Raw genomic sequence first — 19944 nt, forward strand, 5'->3', positions numbered from 1 at the left:
AGACAACAGGAATGGACATTCTCTATATGATTGACTGAGCTCTAGACAACAGGAATGGACATTCTTTATATATGATTGACTGAGCTCTAGACAACAGGAATGGACATTCTCTATATGATTGACTGAGCTCTAGACAACAAGAATGGACATTCTCTATATGATTGACTGAGCTCTAGTCTAGACAACAGGAATGGACATTCTCTAGAGTCTATATGATTGACTGAGCACTAGACAACAGAAATGGACATTCTCTATATCAGCGGTTCTCAAACTACGGGTAGGTGACAGTGCATAAAAGATTTTAATTAAAAAAAGATCAAGCGAAAATCTGACGAGCCCAACTCAGATCGAGTTTTCCACCTGGCAGCTGTGTGTATTTGCCATGTCTCGCCCCTTCATCAATAGAGGCCACACAGTATTCCAATGAATACACATCTCACTACATCCTGCACAGGTATAATCGCGAAGTGCTGCGACGTGCGCAAGCATGTGTGATGGCACATATGAGGGTTGCCGAACATTTAGGATTACACATCTCACTACATCCTGCGCAGGTATATAGTCACGGAGGCCACGTCTGGCCTCAATACGTTGAATCTGGGACTACAAGGTCGGGACACAGACCTGTTTGGACTCACAGCTAAAATGGAGAGCTGGATTAAAAAAAACTGTTTGTGGCACTCTAGGATCATCAGCAGAGATTTTGGGGTGTTTACTCCTCTTGATGGCTTTTTGGAGGAACAGAATGTAGCACACAATTATTTGAAGCCCATTATCTGTAGCCACATAGAAGGGCTCATTGAACAATTTCTGAACTATTTCCCCCGAAAGAGCACTGACAATTTGGACAAATGGATCCAAGATCTGTTCATTACACATGACATGCCTCCCACTGTCTGAGCAGGAGGCGCAAATTGATCTTTCTTGTGACGAGCTACTGAAAGTCAAGTTCACTGGACAGGCCCTTGCATCATGATCAGTCCGGAACGAGTACCCAGTGCTGTGTAATGCTGCGCTGAGAAAGCTTGTCCCCTTTGCATCAATATCTCCGCCTCTTTCTCAGCACAACGCAGCCACGTATCATGGAACTGTTCAAATGTACAAGCACACCCTTCCCATTAAGGATTATTTAAATTTTTTATGTTCTGGGAACATATTTTGGCTAAATATACCTCGTTTTATAAATGTGTATACAGAAAGAATTCCGTTGCTTTTATCGATAATATTCATTAATTTCATTGATAACATTGTGCTGTAATTTCATTTTCTAATACATATGCATGATCAAATTCAACAAAGTGTGCTTATATTTTGATATTCCTTATTTCCACATTGAAATTACGCGATACATTAAGTGTGGGGTCGCCAAAAGAAATCCTAAATAAAATGGGGTTGTGGTATAAAAAGGTTTGAGAACCCCTGCTCTATATGATTGACTGAGCTCTAGACAACAGAAATGGACATTCTCTATATGATTGACTGAGCTCTAGACAACAGGAATGGACATTCTCTATAACAGTGGTGCCCAACCAGTCGATCGCGATCGACAGGTAGATTGCGGGCTGATTTCAAGTAGATCTTGATTAATAAAATTCGATTATAAAAAAAAAAAAAAATTGCTAAATCAACTCTTCCTCTCCTTGTTAACTACAACAATCAATGCTGTTTGTTATTTAAGATGAGGTCGGACTCGGCACTGACAGATTTGTGTTCATTATGCTGCTTTTATAAAGCCTCAAATGACAGCTTACGATATACAATTTTGGCTGGTAGCTCTCGGGCTAGGTGGTAAATAAAAAAGTAGATCTTGGTTCAAAAAAGGTTGGCCACCCCTGCTCTATATGATTGACTGAGCTCGGGGGCGGCTGGGTGGCGTAGCGGAGATTGCTCGTCACCAATGCAAGAGACTCCGGTCTCGACTCCCCGAGTCAGCGTTGCCTCCGGCTTGGGCCAGTCGTCATACTATCTCAATTGGCAGAGGTAGCGGGTGGAAAGTCAATGGGTGGGGATTGGACGTTGTGGACAGCGATTCCTACAGGTCGGTTGGGTGACGCCTGTACAGCAGAGACAGGAAGTATCGGGGGCAGCGTGAGCCTCCCACGCATTACTCCTCGCCACTGAGAGTCTGCGCTGTCTGGTGAAAAGATGCGACAGGCTGCTTCCTCGTGTACCGGAGGGGACACGTGATGCAAGGCTTCTATCCTCACTACAGCCGACCAGTGGGAGGCATAGTCTAGCAACGTTCAAGACAGGGGAGGGGAGAATTGGCAATATGAAATCGGGATGGGAAAAATAAGAAGAAAAAGTGGATACAAAAAAAATTATTGACTGAGCTCTAGACCAGTGTTTCTCAACTGGTAGGTCGCGATCCAAAAGTGGGTCGCGGGGCCATCTTGAGTGGGTCGCGGATGTGTGTGTAAAAAAATAAAAAAAATTATAAAAAAAGATTGGACATTGAGCATGACCTCAGAGTTGCTTTGTCTACCATCACCCCAGACTTTGAGACTCTTGTCAGGAGCAAACAACATCCCCAGTTATTCCATTAGTTCCCTGGGATGTTAAGCTAAGAAGTCTGCTAAGAAGGATATATTATTTATTATTATTATTTTATTTCATTGTGTTTTTAGCCCTTAGTTGCACTTTTGTTGCAACCCCAGTTATCCCATTAGTTCCCCCAAACTTAGGTCTGTTATGTTGAGCTAAGAAATCTGCTAAGAAGCATATTATTTATTATTATTTTATTTCATTGGGTTTTTAGCCCTAGTTGCACTTTTGTTGCAACCCCAGTTATCCCATTAGTTCCCCCAAACGTAGGTCTGTTATGTTAAGCTAAGAAATCTGCTAAGAAGCATATATTATTTATTATTATTTCATTTCATTGGGTTTTTAGCAATAGTTGCACTTTTGTTGCACTTTTTGTGTTTATTTCATGTTTTGAAAGATTGCGTATTACTGCAAATTTAGTTTTTACATAAATCATAGTGGTTAAAAATTTTGGGTTGCGACTTAACACTTTGATTACCGGCCATTAACATGGTAAAACGTGGTTAAATGCCACCACCCACTTCAATGATAGTGTTGTGAACGCATAATCTCTGTCTTAAATTATGGCTATGTCTCTAATCTGCCAGTCGTTTATCAATGACTTGTTTGCAGTCAACATTGTCGAAACGGATTGTTTTTTAATTGCTTCATTTCCGTTTTATAGCATTTTGAAAAGCCCTCGTTTTCAAGGAAAATATAAAGATTCCGTGATAAAAGGCATTTACTGGAATATTCTGGAATACACAAAAACGTTGTAATTTTTCGGCCTATTTATGAATCGTTTTCAAATAAACGCTAGATTATCGATAGTATATGTGTACTTATGCACGCTATAGAAGCGGACTGAAATATCGATTATCTCATTTCCTGATCGTTCACACAGCCACACACACACACGCATAGGGCAAACGCTGATATATAGGTGAAAATAGCTCTGATTATCCCAAGACTGGTAAAATAGATTCCTTACCTTAGATCAGATGTTATCCAAAAAGATTATTCCAATTCCTGATCGCCATTCCAAATATCGATGTCGTTTATTGATTCAGCATTGGGTACTGTAAATACATAATCCACGCGCTTTCCGGGCCGGCGATCACAATGGATTCTTCAGTTGGCTCGACGGAAAAGTAAAATGAGGAAACTGCCCCCCCCCCCTTCAGCAGTCTAAAGTAATGGGGTGCAGTTACACAGGGAGAGACGATAGGGGGCGGTATCTTCCCAATTGAGCTCAGAGAGAGTCTTCAACACTAACCTGAGGCTCGATTGATGAAATATGAATTCAAATCGCCAATAAAAAAAAATACGACAAACAAGATCGCCAGATGATTAAAAAAATTCGAATTTTAATTTTATATATATTTTTTTGCAGTCAGGCCACTGAACTTAGAAGCAGGCCAGGACAGTGTTTCTAGTTGCAGCAGCGCAATAGTTAGAGATAACCTAGGTGGGGAACAACCAGGAGATCACTGCAACTCACACAAGTTGGAGAACTATCTCTCTCTCTCTCTCTCTCTCTTGCTCTCACACACACAAAAGGAGCCGCATGTGATTGGTGGAGGCGGGACCCTTACAAAAAACTGTTGTTGCTAATCATTGACACATGCTAGCCTGTAATAATCCCCCACAGAAAAATCTACTTTGCATTTGATATATTGCAAATATATGCCATCACACACACTGGCATTTAAAAGGTTAGAATTATAAAATTAATATGTGGTGTTATGATCAGGGCTGAAGTTGAATAAAAGATTGCATTATTTTCAATCTGACATTACAAAAAAATGAAAATCCATCAAAATCAGTGTTGTTGCTAATCATACATATGCTAGCCTGTTTTTTTATAATAATTTGTGATGCCATCACAAACACTGGCATTTAAAGGGTACAAATAAAAAAAATGCCTGCACCAGAATGCAGGAAATGAAGTCTTTGTAACAAGAAATGTCCTGGTGGGGGACCCCCAGACCCCCTGCTTAAAAAGTGGCCTGACTGGGGCTATATTTTGCACTATATTTCCTGGCCTGAATGATTTCCCCAGTCCGGCCCTGGTTAAAAGCCTCCAATGCTTATTAGTGTGTGTGCGTTTGAACGTGTGCATGTTTCAACCATACATTTCCATTTATTAAAAAAAATTAAATAATAGTGGGGGTCGCGGCTCTCTGACCCCGTTATTTTTGGGTTGCGGCCTGAAAAGTTTGGGAACCCCTGCTCTAGACAACAGAAATGGACATTCTCTATATGATTGACTGCGCTCTAGACAACAGGAATGGACATTCTCTATATTGACTGAGCTCTAGACAACAGGAATGGACATTCTCTATATGATTGACTGAGCTCTAGACAACAGGAATGGACATTCTCTATATCAGGGATCGGCAATAGGCGGCCCGCGGGCCGACATTGGCCCGCCAGCAATCATTTCTGGCCCGTCAGATTATTTTGAGAATGATATTTATTTTACGCGTGGGAAATATTCACTCGGGACGCCAGGGTGTCTTTTATTGTGAAGCTGTATCTATCTACCGGTAGTCATCAAAAGCATGTATACCACTATAGCCAATTGAAATGCTAGAAATGGTCACGTGGACTGGGAGAACCAATGGAATAGTCCCACCGGGCCGCGTGTATATGTCCCTAACGCACTTTCACTTCCGCGTTCGAGATGTGAGCCATACTTAAAATACGGGTTTATCGCAACAGGTCGGTGATTCTTGCCTGCCGAGCCGACGTCCTCTCTGCATAATATGTGGTGACAACAACAATAGCGAGGCAATGCTGACAACTGTGTTCAAGTTGGCAGATAAAGTCTGCATTCAACACCAATCTGGAATTGGAGGGCAGCGAGTGAATATTTTACATGTTTCATGTTTGGAGGACTGAACAACAAACAAGGTATGGAGTCGTGTTTTCATGCATGTTGAGCTGCTGTCCATCACTCGCCGCGGTGATCTTAACAACTGATCTGCTGTTCATGAATGAATGAATGAAAACTTTATTTAACAGTGTGAGGATTGGTTCTTTCCCCACCACAGGCTTCTTAACTCTTTCAGTGCCACTCACGAGATTTCTCGTGTTTTTTTATAGGTGGTTGCTAGCCACTCACGAGATTTCTCGGATTTTTTTTTTTTTTTTTTTTTTTCGATCTGAAAAATTATTGCATCACCCGAGCCTACCCGAGTATTGCCGAGCTGCGCCGGTGATCACTGTGGAAAAAAGCGCCCCCTGTCGTCTCCCAGATGACATAAGTGATTTTGGAATGGACTCAATGAAAATGAATGGGGAAAAAAATCCGGTACTCCACATTTTCCAGTTCACTGATCCAGCCGGGGTTACTAGAGTTCATTCTGGAGCCTCAGATCCCCGCGGATCATGGAGATCCACTGTGTCGCGTTGGATCCATACACGTATCGATTTTTTCGAATGGTGATCAGGAATTGGAATATACCAGTTGGATACCATCTGATGTCAGGTAAGGACTCTATGTTATCAGTGGTAGGATAATCAGAGTAAGTTTGATGAAGTTATAAGCTGTTTTGTGAAATGTCTTCTTTCGGTTTCACTGTAAAAGTCCGAGAGGAAATCAACGAGGCGATTATCCGCGCGCGGCCGTAATGTGCGTGCGTGCACGTATAATATTGATCATCTAGCGTTTATTTGAAAACGATTCATAAAAAGGCCGACGAATATCAACGTTGTGGAATATTCCACTAAAAGACGATTTTCATAGAATGCTCCAGAATGAGTTGTTTTTTATATCAAAACGGGGGCTTTTCTAACTGCTCTGAAACGGCAACGACGCGATAAAAAAACAATCTGCCTTCACAGCACTGTCTGGAAAATAGTCTTTGATAATGCGATGGGCAGATTAGACACATAGCCATAATTTAAAACATAGATTAGGCGATATTAACGTTAACATTGGCGCCGATGGTGGCATTCAAGCGGTAAAACGGAAAACCAGGCGTGGCATTGAAAGAGTTAAGGTACTGTGATGATCGGTCCGTTCCCCGCCACACGCTCCGTTCCTTTAAGGTACTGTGAGGATTCTGTGATGATTGGTCCGTTGCCGAACGCACACTTCTAAGTCAAGTATCAATTACCATCACGCACCTGAGGTGTGTTCTAATCAGCGCCCCAGAGGCTTCATATACTCTGACCTTCTGTCATTCGATGCCGGGTCGTTTTGAGTACTACTGTTCTGGAATACAACTGCATATACCTGCCTTTCCCCGTCGCTGTTCCTTTTTTTTTTTTGGTCTTTTTCCCCCTCCATTTTCCTCCGATTTTCTCCCATCCCAATGTTAGTTGTATGCCAATTCCCAGTCCCTTCCTGGTCGCTGCGCTTTACCCCCCACAGTCAGATCATTTGGGAGAGTGGAGGCTACCACGTGCTTCCTCCGACACACGTCCAGCCAATCACTGCTTCTTTTCACCTGGCAGCGCGGATTCTCATTGAGAGGGCGTAGCCTGTGGGAGGACCACACTATCCCCCTCACGTCCAATCCGCGCTTAGCAGGCGCCCCGACCGAACTGTAGGAGTCGCTGTTTACAACGACCCGGACCCACCCCGCCAGCTTCTCCCACCCTCTGATACAGCCAATTGTATCAGTGCAGACGGCCAGCCAAGCTGGTGACAACCCCGGAGCTGTGAGCTGGATTCGAACAGGCGAACCAAGCTCACAGCTCCGGGGCTGGTGACGAACGCAATCTCCGCTCGACCACCTAACCGCCTTCCCCGTCGCTGTTCCTGTCTTTTTTCTCTCCAGGACCTTTTTGTGGAGAACCGCTGTGGAGAACCTGGTTCCCCGTTTGGAGCTGCGCCTCGTTATCTGCCCGCTTTACGCGTTGCGCTCTGGTGAGTTTTTGGAAAGAGTCTTTTTGGATTATCAGTTTTTTGTGTGTTTGGTGAACACTGAAGAAATACCGTTTTTGTTTGTACTGGACTCAGCTAATTTGTGTGTTAGGATAACACTGAAGAATTCCGTTTTGTTTCGCACTGGACTCAGCTAATTTGTGTGTTAGAATAACACTGAAGAATACCGTGTTGTTTTTCACTGGACTCAGCTAACTTGTGTGTGGCACACCGAAGATCAAGTCACTTGGGATTAATACTGGACTCAGTCTCCTCTCTGCCTCTGTGTGTTCGTTGGGCTGTTTCTGATTTCTCTCTCTCTCCGTTTTCCACCGTGAGTGAAAGCTGGGAGTATCTGCAGAGCCGCTACAACGTCACATGCCAATTCCTCACCACTATCTACTGGGAGTATCTGCAGAGCCGCTACATCGTCACATGCCAGATCCCAGTTTGTTTGATTACTGTACCTCATCCATCTTGTGACTCTGTAAATAAATACGCCCTAGCTTTTGGCTAACTCTGAACTTCCTGTCTGTGCCGTTGCGTTTGAGGTCGGCCATAACAAACAGATTGCAGAATGGGTACAATACAGTACGGCGCAATACACACAATTGTTAAGGGGATGCAGACCAGAGAAAAACGTTTGTCTTTTTTCAATATCAGTATATTAAATTAGCCATTGTTTTTTATCCTGGCCCGCCAAGCAACGGCTTGGGGAAAATCTGGCCCATGGCCAGATCTAATTGCCGACCCCTGCTCTATATGATTGACTGAGCTCTAGACAACATGAATGGACATTTTCTATATTGACTGAGCTCTAGAGGGTAAGTAAGAGGCTTTAATTGTATTTGCAGAAATGCCTACTTTGTGGCCATGACTTAAACATGGGTAATGTTTGGAAACACTGGGGTAAAACAGACCTACAGTATATTCAGATGTACAGTGCGTCAGGCAAGTTCAAAAATGCTTATTTGCCATCTAGAGATCAAACTCCTCTTTTTCTATGCTTAGCAGGAGGGGGGTCGTTGAAGCTATTTGTCTGTTTGGGATTATGGAGATGTAGTTTATAGACATGCTGCTGCTTCCACTCTAAAGCCTCTGGACTCATTCTGCCCTTTATCACTGGTGACAGTTATGATACCCATCTTTGTATCCTGCATGCTAAGGTTGGGTGGTCCTCTCTGGCAGAGAGACGTGAGTTGCATTGGTATCTGTTTCTGTATAAAGCCATTATTAATGAACTTCTACCCTACATCACTTCATTACTGGACTGGAACTCTGGACCTTATCATACTCGCTCTTAGGGCTGTCTTAAATACTTCGAAGCTTCGTTCGATGGGCATGGGATTCGAATATGAAAATAAAATTTGATTATAAAAAATAAAATAAATTTTTTATTTTTTTTTGCTAAATCAACTCTGCCTCTCTTTGTTAACTACAACAAGCAATGCTGTTTGTTATTTAAGATGAGGTCGGACTCGGCACTGACAGATTTGTGTTCATTGTGCTGCTTTTATAAAGCCTCAAATGACGGCTTACAATATTTCATGAAAGCAAAGTGTTTCGTTTGTCTAAGATTTTAAAAGGTTTAAACTTTACATCACTGACAAAGTTGACCAAAGTGCTGTACAAGTCCCACAACATTAAAAAATATATATATATTTAAATTAAAAAATAAATGTAAATCTTTTTTTTTTCTCGAAGCTTCGAATTAAAATCGAACTCGGCCCCGAAGCTTCGAATTCCAAAAAAAATATTTGCAGGTCAGCCCTACTCGCTCTGGTGATTGGCTTACACACAAGGACCCCAGAGTTTGCACTGAATTAGGTAAATCTGCTTTTAGCTTCTCTGCCCCCGACACATGGAATGTTTTGCAAAGCAAAACTCAATACTTTAGTATCCATTCGTCAGTTTAAATCTATAATGGCCAACCATTTCACCTCAGTCTGTAGTTGTTTTGATTGATTTTAATTGTTTATTTGACTTTTGTATCATGTATTGTTCCTCCCTGCTCTCAATGATCCTTCGAGATTAAATAAAGATTGAATGAATGAATATGAATACACCATACATTGACAGGGTATGGTCCATGAAATCAGAACATGGGCTTTTACTCTGTCGTTCTGCAGGAGCGCTGGCAGCAGCAACTAGACGGGAGGAAACCAGACTTGACAAAAACAACAGGTTTGATTGAACGCTTCTCATAACTCTGTTGGTCAGCTGGCAGAACAGAACGGTGTTTGTACATTTGAGAACTCCCTTTGACATTTCATACCACGGCGCTGCGATCGACAGCGTGACAGGTGTGTCGATGCCGCCGCTAGACAGAGGAGCCAAGGGACAAAGGATTCCACTCTCTACTAGTGTAAAAAGAACAGGACGCGAGAATAAACCTGGACCTTGGAACTTGAATGGAGGAAGATGTGCCTCTTAGCAAGTCAACAGATTAGTCATTAGAGATACTTATCCGCACACCGCATGGACGTGAACCCCAGCTGGCCGACCGAACTCTGACCCGAGAATTAGTCTTGCTTTTCATTACTGGCAAATGACTGGCAATTACCGTGAAATGGCCTTTGGAATAGTAGCCTGTGATAATAACCACAACAGAGTACAAATGTTCTGTAGGAACCTAGTAAGAAAAGCCCCTAAGATTGGTTTAAAAATACAACAGGATCCAGTTGGAATCGAAGAGATTTTGGAAGGAAACCAAGTTGAAAAAAAGGTTTTGGATGGTACGAAAAGCCTGTACGAGTTTTACCTGAATCGTATTTGACCCCTGTCCTGTCCAACAGAATCTTAATAGAACGCTTGCGAAATATGATAGATTCTTAGTTGCATCGGATAGAGTATTCTTATCAGGGTCATAAAGCATCTTCAGTAAAACCTACGGGTAGACAGACACAAGCTCCGTTTGCGACAACACTTTTGCAATCAATAATAAAGAGTAATGAAATGGTCAGAATCCCCTGTAATTCGGGTCCAAGTTCCCCTCACGTCTGCCGAGAATGTGGACAAACGACATTTCTAAAGATAACATCGTGGGCTTATTTTCCCGAGTTAATTGTTTCCTTTGGCAGAGCGCTGCACTCGGCTCTCTATCTCTCTCTTGTGCCACTGGGATGCCTGCGTTCTTGGGTCGCATGGGAAGAAACTTTGAAAACGTATATTCGTCATGCGGCGTCGCGCTACGCTCCAAATCAAGGCACTCCTTAGAGCCACAGTAGCGTCCTGAACGGAGTTCCCCCGAGGGACGGCGCTCTGGAAGGATTACAAGCTGTAATCAGATACTGGCCCCATTTATCTGAAAGTTATGATCTGATACTATTTGTTCAAATCAACCCGCTACTTTGTCCGAGGTTTTGGATTTGTCTCTGATGCCTATATCCCGACGGCACAAGTATTTTGGTGATATTGTTTGCAAAGATTGATCATTATTAATGTTTATAATACCTTTAACCGCATTATGACGTCCTATATTAAAGCTTTTCACCTTATGCGTGATATACACATCTACTGTATCATACGATAAACAGACTTACATTTTATTTGAACTTAAATACAGTAAGAGGGACAGCACAACATCATAGGATCTAACAGTGTGTCTATGTGCAATGGTAATCCTTGTGCAATAATCAATATGGTGCAATATATTTCTATGTGTTTTATATTATGTTAGGGGACTGCATATTGTATATTTGTATTTGTATCTGTTCCTGTGACTGTCTTTAACCTTGCGTGCCTCGTGAATAATAGGCAGCAATGTTTACTTTCGCCTGGAGGCAAAGCGGTACCAATTCAGTCTTTCAAAGCATACCTGCTCTAGGGACACGGATGCCCTTACAATAGGCAGAAAGAAAGAAATCCAGTATGAATAATGTGAGATGAATTATGTGCATTTCGCACGTTTTGGTTGAATGGTGGACATGCTCACACACTTGTGCGCACACAAACGCTCACAAACACACAGGCTATGAATAAATAATGTCAATATTTGTGGTTAACTGTCTTGTGTTTTCACGTTTCGGCCAGCTCGTCATGTCGACTGCGAGCAGCACCCCTCGATTACTTCACATGCATACTGTGTCTTGTACACCCCTCGATTACTTCACATGCATACTGTGTCTTGTACACCCCTCAATTACTTCACATGCATACTGTGTCTTGTACACCCCTCGATTACTTCACATTAGGGATGTCCGATATTATCGGCCGATATCGGCATTAAAATGTGATATCGGAAAATATCGGTATCGGTTTTCGAAAAAATTTCTTTTTTTTTTACATTTCTATAACCTTTATTTACCCAGGCAAGCAAGTAAGAACAAATTCAAATTTTATTTATTGTCAAAAGTATGCATAATGTTGTGTTAATTCCACAACAAGAGATATGTAATGTTAATTACCTGAAATTATTCCATTTTTTGGGGGGGGAAACCCTGCATATATCGGTATCGGTTGATATCGGTATCGGAAATTAAGAGTTGGACAATATCGGTATCGGTAAAAAAGCCAATATCGAGCATCCCTACTTCACATGCATACTGTGTCTTGTACACCCCTCGATTACTTTACATGCATACTGTATCTTGTACACCCCTCGATTACTTCACATGCATACTGTGTCTTGTACACCCCTCGATTACTTCACATGCATACTGTGTCTTGTACACCCCTCGATTACTTCACATGCATACTGTGTCTTGTACACCCCTCGATTACTTCACATGCATACTGTGTCTTGTACACCCCTCGATTACTTCACATGCATACTGTATCTTGTACATCCCTCGATTACTTCACATGCATACTGTGTCTTGTACATCCCTCGATTACTTCACATGCATACTGTGTCTTGTACACCCCTCGATTACTTCACATGCATACTGTGTCTTGTACACCCCTCGATTACTTCACATGCATACTGTGTCTTGTACACCCCTCGATTACTTCACATGCATACTGTGTCTTGTACACCCCTCGATTACTTCACATGCATACTGTGTCTTGTACAGCCCTCGATTACTTCACATGCATACTGTATCTTGTACATCCCTCGATTACTTCACATGCATACTGTGTCTTGTACATCCCTCGATTACTTCACATGCATACTGTGTCTTGTACACCCCTCGATTACTTCACATGCATACTGTGTCTTGTACACCCCTCGATTACTTCACATGCATACTGTGTCTTGTACACCCCTCGATTACTTCACATGCATACTGTATCTTGTACATCCCTCGATTACTTCACATGCATACTGTGTCTTGTACATCCCTCGATTACTTCACATGCATACTGTGTCTTGTACACCCCTCGATTACTTCACATGCATACTGTGTCTTGTACACCCCTCGATTACTTCACATGCATACTGTGTCTTGTACATCCCTCGATTACTTCACATGCATACTGTGTCTTGTACACCCCTCGATTACTTCACATGCATACTGTGTCTTGTACACCCCTCGATTACTTCACATGCATACTGTATCTTGTACATCCCTCGATTACTTCACATGCATACTGTGTCTTGTACATCCCTCGATTACTTCACATGCATACTGTGTCTTGTACACCCCTCGATTACTTCACATGCATACTGTGTCTTGTACACCCCTCGATTACTTCACATGCATACTGTGTCTTGTACATCCCTCGATTACTTCACATGCATACTGTGTCTTGTACACCCCTCGATTACTTCACATGCATACTGTGTCTTGTACACCCCTCGATTACTTCACATGCATACTGTCTTGTACACCCCTCGATTACTTCACATGCATACTGTGTCTTGTACACCCCTCGATTACTTCACATGCATACTGTGTCTTGTACACCCCTCGATTACTTCACATGCATACTGTGTCTTGTACACCCCTCGATTACTTCACATGCATACTGTGTCTTGTACACCCCTCGATTACTTCATATGCGTATCTTGTTTTAGCTCTTGGCTGTTTCTGTGGACGTCATCATGGATGAGCGAGGACGAGGAGAGTAGCATAGTCATCTAATTTCTTTGCGTCTGAACGCTGTTGGTTTATGCATATAAAGTATATAATGGTCATGAGATTCCTGGGTGGTAGGTGGATGGGGTTGGGAGGGTGTGTTTGAACGTGTATGTTTTTGGTCTATGTGTGTCTATGCGTATGTGTGAAACTATGAATAAATAATTGATTGCACAAAAAACAAACAGGCACACAAGCGATTTCTAACTCGCCCCTCTCCTCTTTCTCCTTCTCTTCCTCCTGTTTTCTGTATGCACGCTGTTGTCCTTTAAGTGAGAAACAACTAGGGAGCTATCCACTCTCCAGAAGCCAATTACTATTGTAATTAAGGGAACCATGTAGGTTAAGTTGGAGGGGCAGGCTGTGCTCAGTGGTCAGGGACCTCTGCCAAGTCTGACACTCACACGTACACTCTCTCTTGCTCTCTCTCTCTCTCTCGCTCTCTCTCTCGCTCTCTCTCGCTCTCTCTCTCTCTCTCTCTCTCTCCATGGCTCCATTTCAGCACCCACGCAGCACCCACGCATGGGACACTGTGGGGGTATGAAGTTATGTCCTTAGGACAAGGCTTTGTCCAGGTACATCTATTGTGAGTCACAAAGACCAGACATGGCTTTGAGTTAACGAGCAAATGGAACTCAAATTGTGAACGTGCCACAAGTAGGCCATTGGATATTCCAAATGTTATTGGATTGTTATTGACCCTAATTATGCAAATAACATTGCAATTGAAAATAAAAGATATCCTGAATGCTGGTGCCACATCATTTCCCTAATTTCCCTCATGATAGTTTTTGCTAACTCCAGCGCCAACCCACACTTGCTGGAAGGCACAAGTACATTTGTGTAAACTTGAGTAGGGACTATCAGGATTACCTGCGTGTGTTCAAGTTCAAGTTCCTTTTATTGCCACACGGCCAGGCCGGTGGAAATCAAGCACGGTTCAGGTGGTAGCTGCGACAATACACCACATAAAAGACACAACGGAACAGTACAGTACAGAACACACCACATAAAAAATATACACAATGGAACAGTACAGTACGAAAAAAATACAAACATCAGGTGCAACGTAACAAAAAGCCAGAGAACATAACAAGCATGGGGTGAGTATTAGGAGGAGTTGAGCAGTTGTATGGCCTTGGGGAAGAAACTGTGGTTAAACCTCACAGTGCGACTGCCCAGTGACCTGAACCTCCTACCAGAGGGGAGGCGTTGGAAAAGGTGGTGAGCTGGGTGCAGAGGGTTTAGTTTGACACTCATCTCCCCAGAGGGTGAGGCCCATTTGTTATGACTATTACTCTTCTTACCGTCTTAAAAGCCGCCGCAAGAGTGCCACAAATCATGCAACTCCTATTAAAATATCGGACATTTGTTTTTAATTAACTTTCACAATCCATTACATGAATAATACATGCAGTAAAGTCCATGGCACTCTCTCTCTCCCTCTCTCTGTTTATCTATCTACATATCTCCCTCTCTCTGTATAGCTTTGCAAATGTGTGTATGTGGGTACACACAGATGCATCCATGTTCCTTTCTGTATAAATCAGTGTGGTTCATGTAAAGCTGTGACCCTCGACTGCCTGGCCAGTGGCCACCCCCTCCCCGAGTCCGCTGGAGGCCAATTAACTGACATGATTATGGAATCGCTCGTTCCCTCTCTGGTCTTTTGATCCGATCTCCTATACATGCCACCGTATAGGAAAAGCATATGAAGTCACTTCACTTCTCATTAAGCCACACAGACCACTGTGTTTGTTTTTCTTTGATCCATGCCGTGTCGTGTTCTTGAAGACGAGGCGGCCTCGCATGCAGAAGATGATTGATGCTTGATTGAAGCAGATGCCCCCCCCCCACACACACACACTGCTAGGAAAGTACCCCCCTCTGTTACAGTAGACACGTCATACACAAGACAATTCATCCTCTGGTCGACGTATTGCTCACCCACTGCAACCGTAAAGCAAGCAATTATAGTCCAATTGGTCATGTAGGCCTACAATGATTGAGGGAAGGAAATGCCCAGATGGGAACCGGTTTTAAATTGCAACAGGTAGGTGTGGAATAATGATTCCCCCCCCCCCCCCAACATCTCCCAGTCATTCCAATCCCCCTCCCATTCCACCTTTTGTCTCTCACCCCCCCTATTCAACCCTCTCCCAGCCTCCCCCAACTCATTGACTCCTCCAATCCAATCGTCCCTCTCACCCGGGCACATCCATCTTCTCTGACTACAAAGATCTACGTTCCCCTTATCTCAGGAAGCCCGTTATGAGACCCCCCTGGCCAGGGGTTTTCGCCGGGTCTCTCAAGCCAATTCTCCTGGGGAGCGTAAGCTAAATAAACCTGGCTGTGTGTAACTATGTCTACATCCTTACTCATGGTAAATTCCTCCACATAGGCTAACACTTGGGGGGGGGGGGGGGGGGGGTTGGGATTTTGGAGGGGGGGACACTCATGGCTGCGTGGAACACTAGGAAACAACTGTCTGGCTTTGTGTATAGATGTACTCTTCCAGTGTGTTCATCACTGCATAATAACCTATAAACCAGTTTGAACTGCTCTTTTGAATATATGACACACACCGCCGTACATTGATTGACTGTTGTATGTAAATATGTCTGCGGCCTACAATCTTCCTCGTGGTGTTTGTTGATGAATTACAAGCGGGTTGTGCTTACATCACGTCTTCAGTTTTGTACACATATTCTCACATGAGGTCTAGTCTAGGTATTATGACAACAACATTAATTCTTTATAGCCTATACAAGCCACAGGTGTGCCTATAGACTGTCAAGTGTCTGGGTCCATGTCTAACCTCCACCCCAGCCTTTTTTTTTATGACAGGGAGACTATTTTCTACTTTTAGCTACTTAAAAAGACATTCTAGGTTTATTGGATCAGAGATAATACATTGACATTATTATTATTATTATTATTATTATTATTATTATTATTATTATTATTATTATTATTATTATTATTATTATTATAATGATTTACTATGGTGTATGGACAATGTATTGATTATTAGTCTATATTAATTTCGATGCCATGTACATATCAGACTGATGACTAATACTAATGATTAAATGTCACTCAAACACATTGCCTCCCGCTGTCAAATGTCTCATTGGGGAAAATGTTAAATAATGTTCAACAATTAACAGTAAAGCAGCATGCGCGTAAAATATGATGAAGTAAAAGCATTTGATAAATGTTAACTATTTGATTAATTAGACTGCTATCTGGGCGGAACAGTAGACCGTGCGTAAAATGGACATTGGATACTACACTTCCATCACAGTTTGAGTTGGCACACAGTAGCGCATTTTATGAGCAAGGCAATAGTGAAAAAGTAGAATAGAATAGAATAGAAGTACTTTATTAATCCCAATGGAAATTCACCACCACAATAAACATTTAGGTAGTCTAGTCAAAAATAAGAATACACAGTCAAGATATACATTCTAAAATACTGTGTATACTACACTACATGTAGTACAGGAATAAATACAAGGTTGTACAGTCCGGTGCAATACATCCTCGTATATCTTCCTGTACATTTTACTGTACATTTTACGCATATAAACATCTTTGACTATGTATTCGTATTTGTGACTATACCTAAATGTTTATTGTGAGCGATATGTGGTGCTGAATAATTTCCATCGGGATTAATAATAATAAAGTACTTCTATTCTATTCTAGTATTATACTTTTTTCCAAGCTAATGAAAGTGATACATACCCAGGGGCAGAACGAAGAAAAAGGGCAGCCAACACACGATGAACATCCCGACGACAATCGCCAGGGTTTTCGCCGCTTTCTTCTCTCTGGAGAACTTCATCAGGCGCACCGAGAGCGAGCTGCGGAACGGGTGGTTCTTGCTGCTCTTGGGGCCACCGTCCCCCAGCACGCTCCGACAGTGTATCCGGAGGACCACCTCCATCGACTTGTTCCGTTCCCGCTTCACCCCCGCTTCTAAACTCTTGGTAGTCCTCCGGGCCACCACGTACACCCTGAAGTACATGACCAGGATGACCGTGAGCGGCAGGTAGAAGGAGAAGAGCGAGGAGAAGAGCGCGTAGCCCGGCTCCTCGGTGATGCTGCAGATGCTGTCGTCCACCGGCGGCGGCTCCTTCCATCCCAGGAGCGGCCCGATGGAGATGACCATGGACGACACCCAGACCAGGACCAGAATCACCGCCGCCTTCATCTCGGTCATGATGGTGGGGTATTTCAGGCAGTGTTTCACACCTATGTACCTGGCGTCGCGTGGGTAAAATAACAGAGGATGCACAAAAAAAAAAAGTTAAAAATTATTTACATTTTTTATTAATATATTTTTTATTTTTTTTTATATTTAAGCAGTCACCATGTACACTATGGCTCGGCGGCCAGTCAAACCAAGCAGACAATTATTATAACACAGAGATGAAAAATAATGATTTTTTTAAATTATTGTAAACTATAAAAAATTAAAATAAAAAAAAATACATTTGATTTTTTTTTGTTGCTGTTTATATTTGGCTCCCATGAATATTCGCCACTGTGTACCTGTCTATGGAGATGACGCACAGGCTGAGGATGGACGCCGTGCAGCAGAGCACGTCCACCGCTGCCCAGATGTTGCAGAATATCCGTCCGAACACCCAGCAGCCCAGCACCTCGAGAGACGCGGAGAACGGCAGGACGATGATGCTCAACAACAGGTCCGCGATGGCCAAGTTGACGATGAAGAAGTTGGTCACCGTCTGCAGGTGTCTGTTGCAGAGGACAGAGAGGATGACCAAAATGTTGCCCACGATCGCCGCCAAGATAAACGCGGAGAGAAATATCCCAATGCAGATGACCTGCGCGTCCAGAGTGATGTTCGTGCAGGTCGTGTTGTTACTGCTGTCGTTTTTATTAAATAGTTGCTGGTCCAGTGAAGACGAGTTAATAAGAGCTTGGTCGAAATAAATCCCATGGTTGCTTTCGTTCGTCACGTTAGAATATGTCATTTTGAAACTCCATAAAGAAAACTTTAAAGTTCGCTTCCGATCGAAAACACCGCGTTATGTTGCATCCTGTTGCTGGTCAGTCTCTCTTCTTCGGTCACCAACTCTAATGATGATCAACTGCGGTCAAGTAGACGCCCTCACCGAATTGAGCTATTCTCCAAAATCTGAAACGGGTCCAGTGGAGGCCATGAGAAAACAGTTTTTTCATAGAATAGCAGGATATAAATACAAAACTGGAGGCAAAGTGATGATTGAACATGTGTTCACTTCACCTCACCAAAAGAAAAATACAGCAAAAAAGACAAGCAGCATAATATGCCATTTTCTGACTAATGACCGAGGTAGTACAAATTATTCTCCAGTTAAAAAAAGAAAGTAAAGTAAAGTACATCTACAGGCCTATCTACATTTATATCGCCATAAAACGGGTAAAGACGATGGTATTCCATTGATGGCATCCTTGCAACAACTCCAGATCTAACCACATAGTCACAGCTCGTCTGAAGTCAGCTCCTCCCCGGCAAGTGGATATCAGTGACGCGTCATATAATTACTGCTATGCCCAGTGGGCTCCACCAGAGGGGGTCATTTGCTTCAGAGGTATCATGACATTATTAATGTTTCATCAGCACACTAGACCTTTACATTGCGTGGGCCACTCCCAATATGTGTTGCGTGTGACATAAATGTAAATGTACGATAACCTACAAGAGGGTTACAGTTTGACCATTATGAATTGAAAATGGGGGACCCTGATGTAAACAAGACGAAAGTCTTTCTTTGGTCTGCGACTGCATCCCCTTAACAATTGTGTGTATTGAGCCGTACTGTACTGCACCCATTCTGCAATCTGTTAATTAAAGTTTTCAATCAATCAATCAGACCTGTCGTAGTAATTAAATAATGCCTAAATGTTTTCTTTCTTTTAATGAGCCCCTAAATAAAGTTCGTTTTACGCAGGTCTTTGAGCAACAAGGTTGTATGATAATAGACTGGATTTCAAAGAAATCACATAATATCCACACCCGGTTGCATTCAGTGGTAGATCAAATGTCATAGCGTTCGCACACGGCCTGCCACTCCGCCAGGGTTTTTTCTTTTGCCAATATCCCGATTAAAAAGGGGGGAAACAAAACCGCTCTCTATCCACACCCCGAATCGACCTCTCTAAAAGCGAACGCGCAAAAAACCCGGGTTCAACGGCATCAAACTGGCCGTCGGGGTGGTGGCGGAGGGGGGGGGGGGGGGGGGGGGGGGTGGGGGGTCGCCACCTGGAAATGAGCCACAGCGCCCGGGGGGGCAGAGAAAGTTCCCAGTAAAGGCTGTGCAGCTGCCGTCCCCGGGCCTAGCGTGCATGGCCTGAGTGGAGGGCCTTCTTTTACGAGTCACCAGGGAACCCCCGAGGAGAGGAGAGGTCAAAGGGGCAGAGCTGGACACTGGACACACAGGCTCTCTGGGAAAGTGGAAGAGCCCCAGGACGCAGAAGCCTCGCTCCGGTCAGAAGTTGGCGACCTGCATG

The 19944-nt window shown here is 43.1% G+C and overlaps 1 protein-coding gene across 1 annotated transcript in view; it reads right to left on the minus strand.

The window, feature by feature from the left end:
• Positions 1 to 18896, minus strand: part of adra1d (adrenoceptor alpha 1D) — a 43367-nt gene extending 24471 nt beyond the window's left edge. The window contains exons 1-2 of the mRNA XM_084319379.1: positions 17980 to 18896; positions 17170 to 17687 (exon numbers count right to left, since the gene is read on the minus strand). Of these exons, the coding sequence (XP_084175505.1) occupies positions 17170 to 17687; positions 17980 to 18425 (964 nt within the window). The 5' untranslated portion in view covers positions 18426 to 18896. The remainder of the gene's footprint in view (positions 1 to 17169; positions 17688 to 17979) is intronic.
• Between the last annotated feature and the right edge of the window lie 1048 nt (positions 18897 to 19944).

The sequence above is a fragment of the Notolepis coatsorum genome (assembly GCF_963971535.1).
Source record: "Notolepis coatsorum genome assembly, chromosome: 7".
NCBI classification, from domain to species: Eukaryota; Metazoa; Chordata; class Actinopteri; order Aulopiformes; family Paralepididae; genus Notolepis; species Notolepis coatsorum.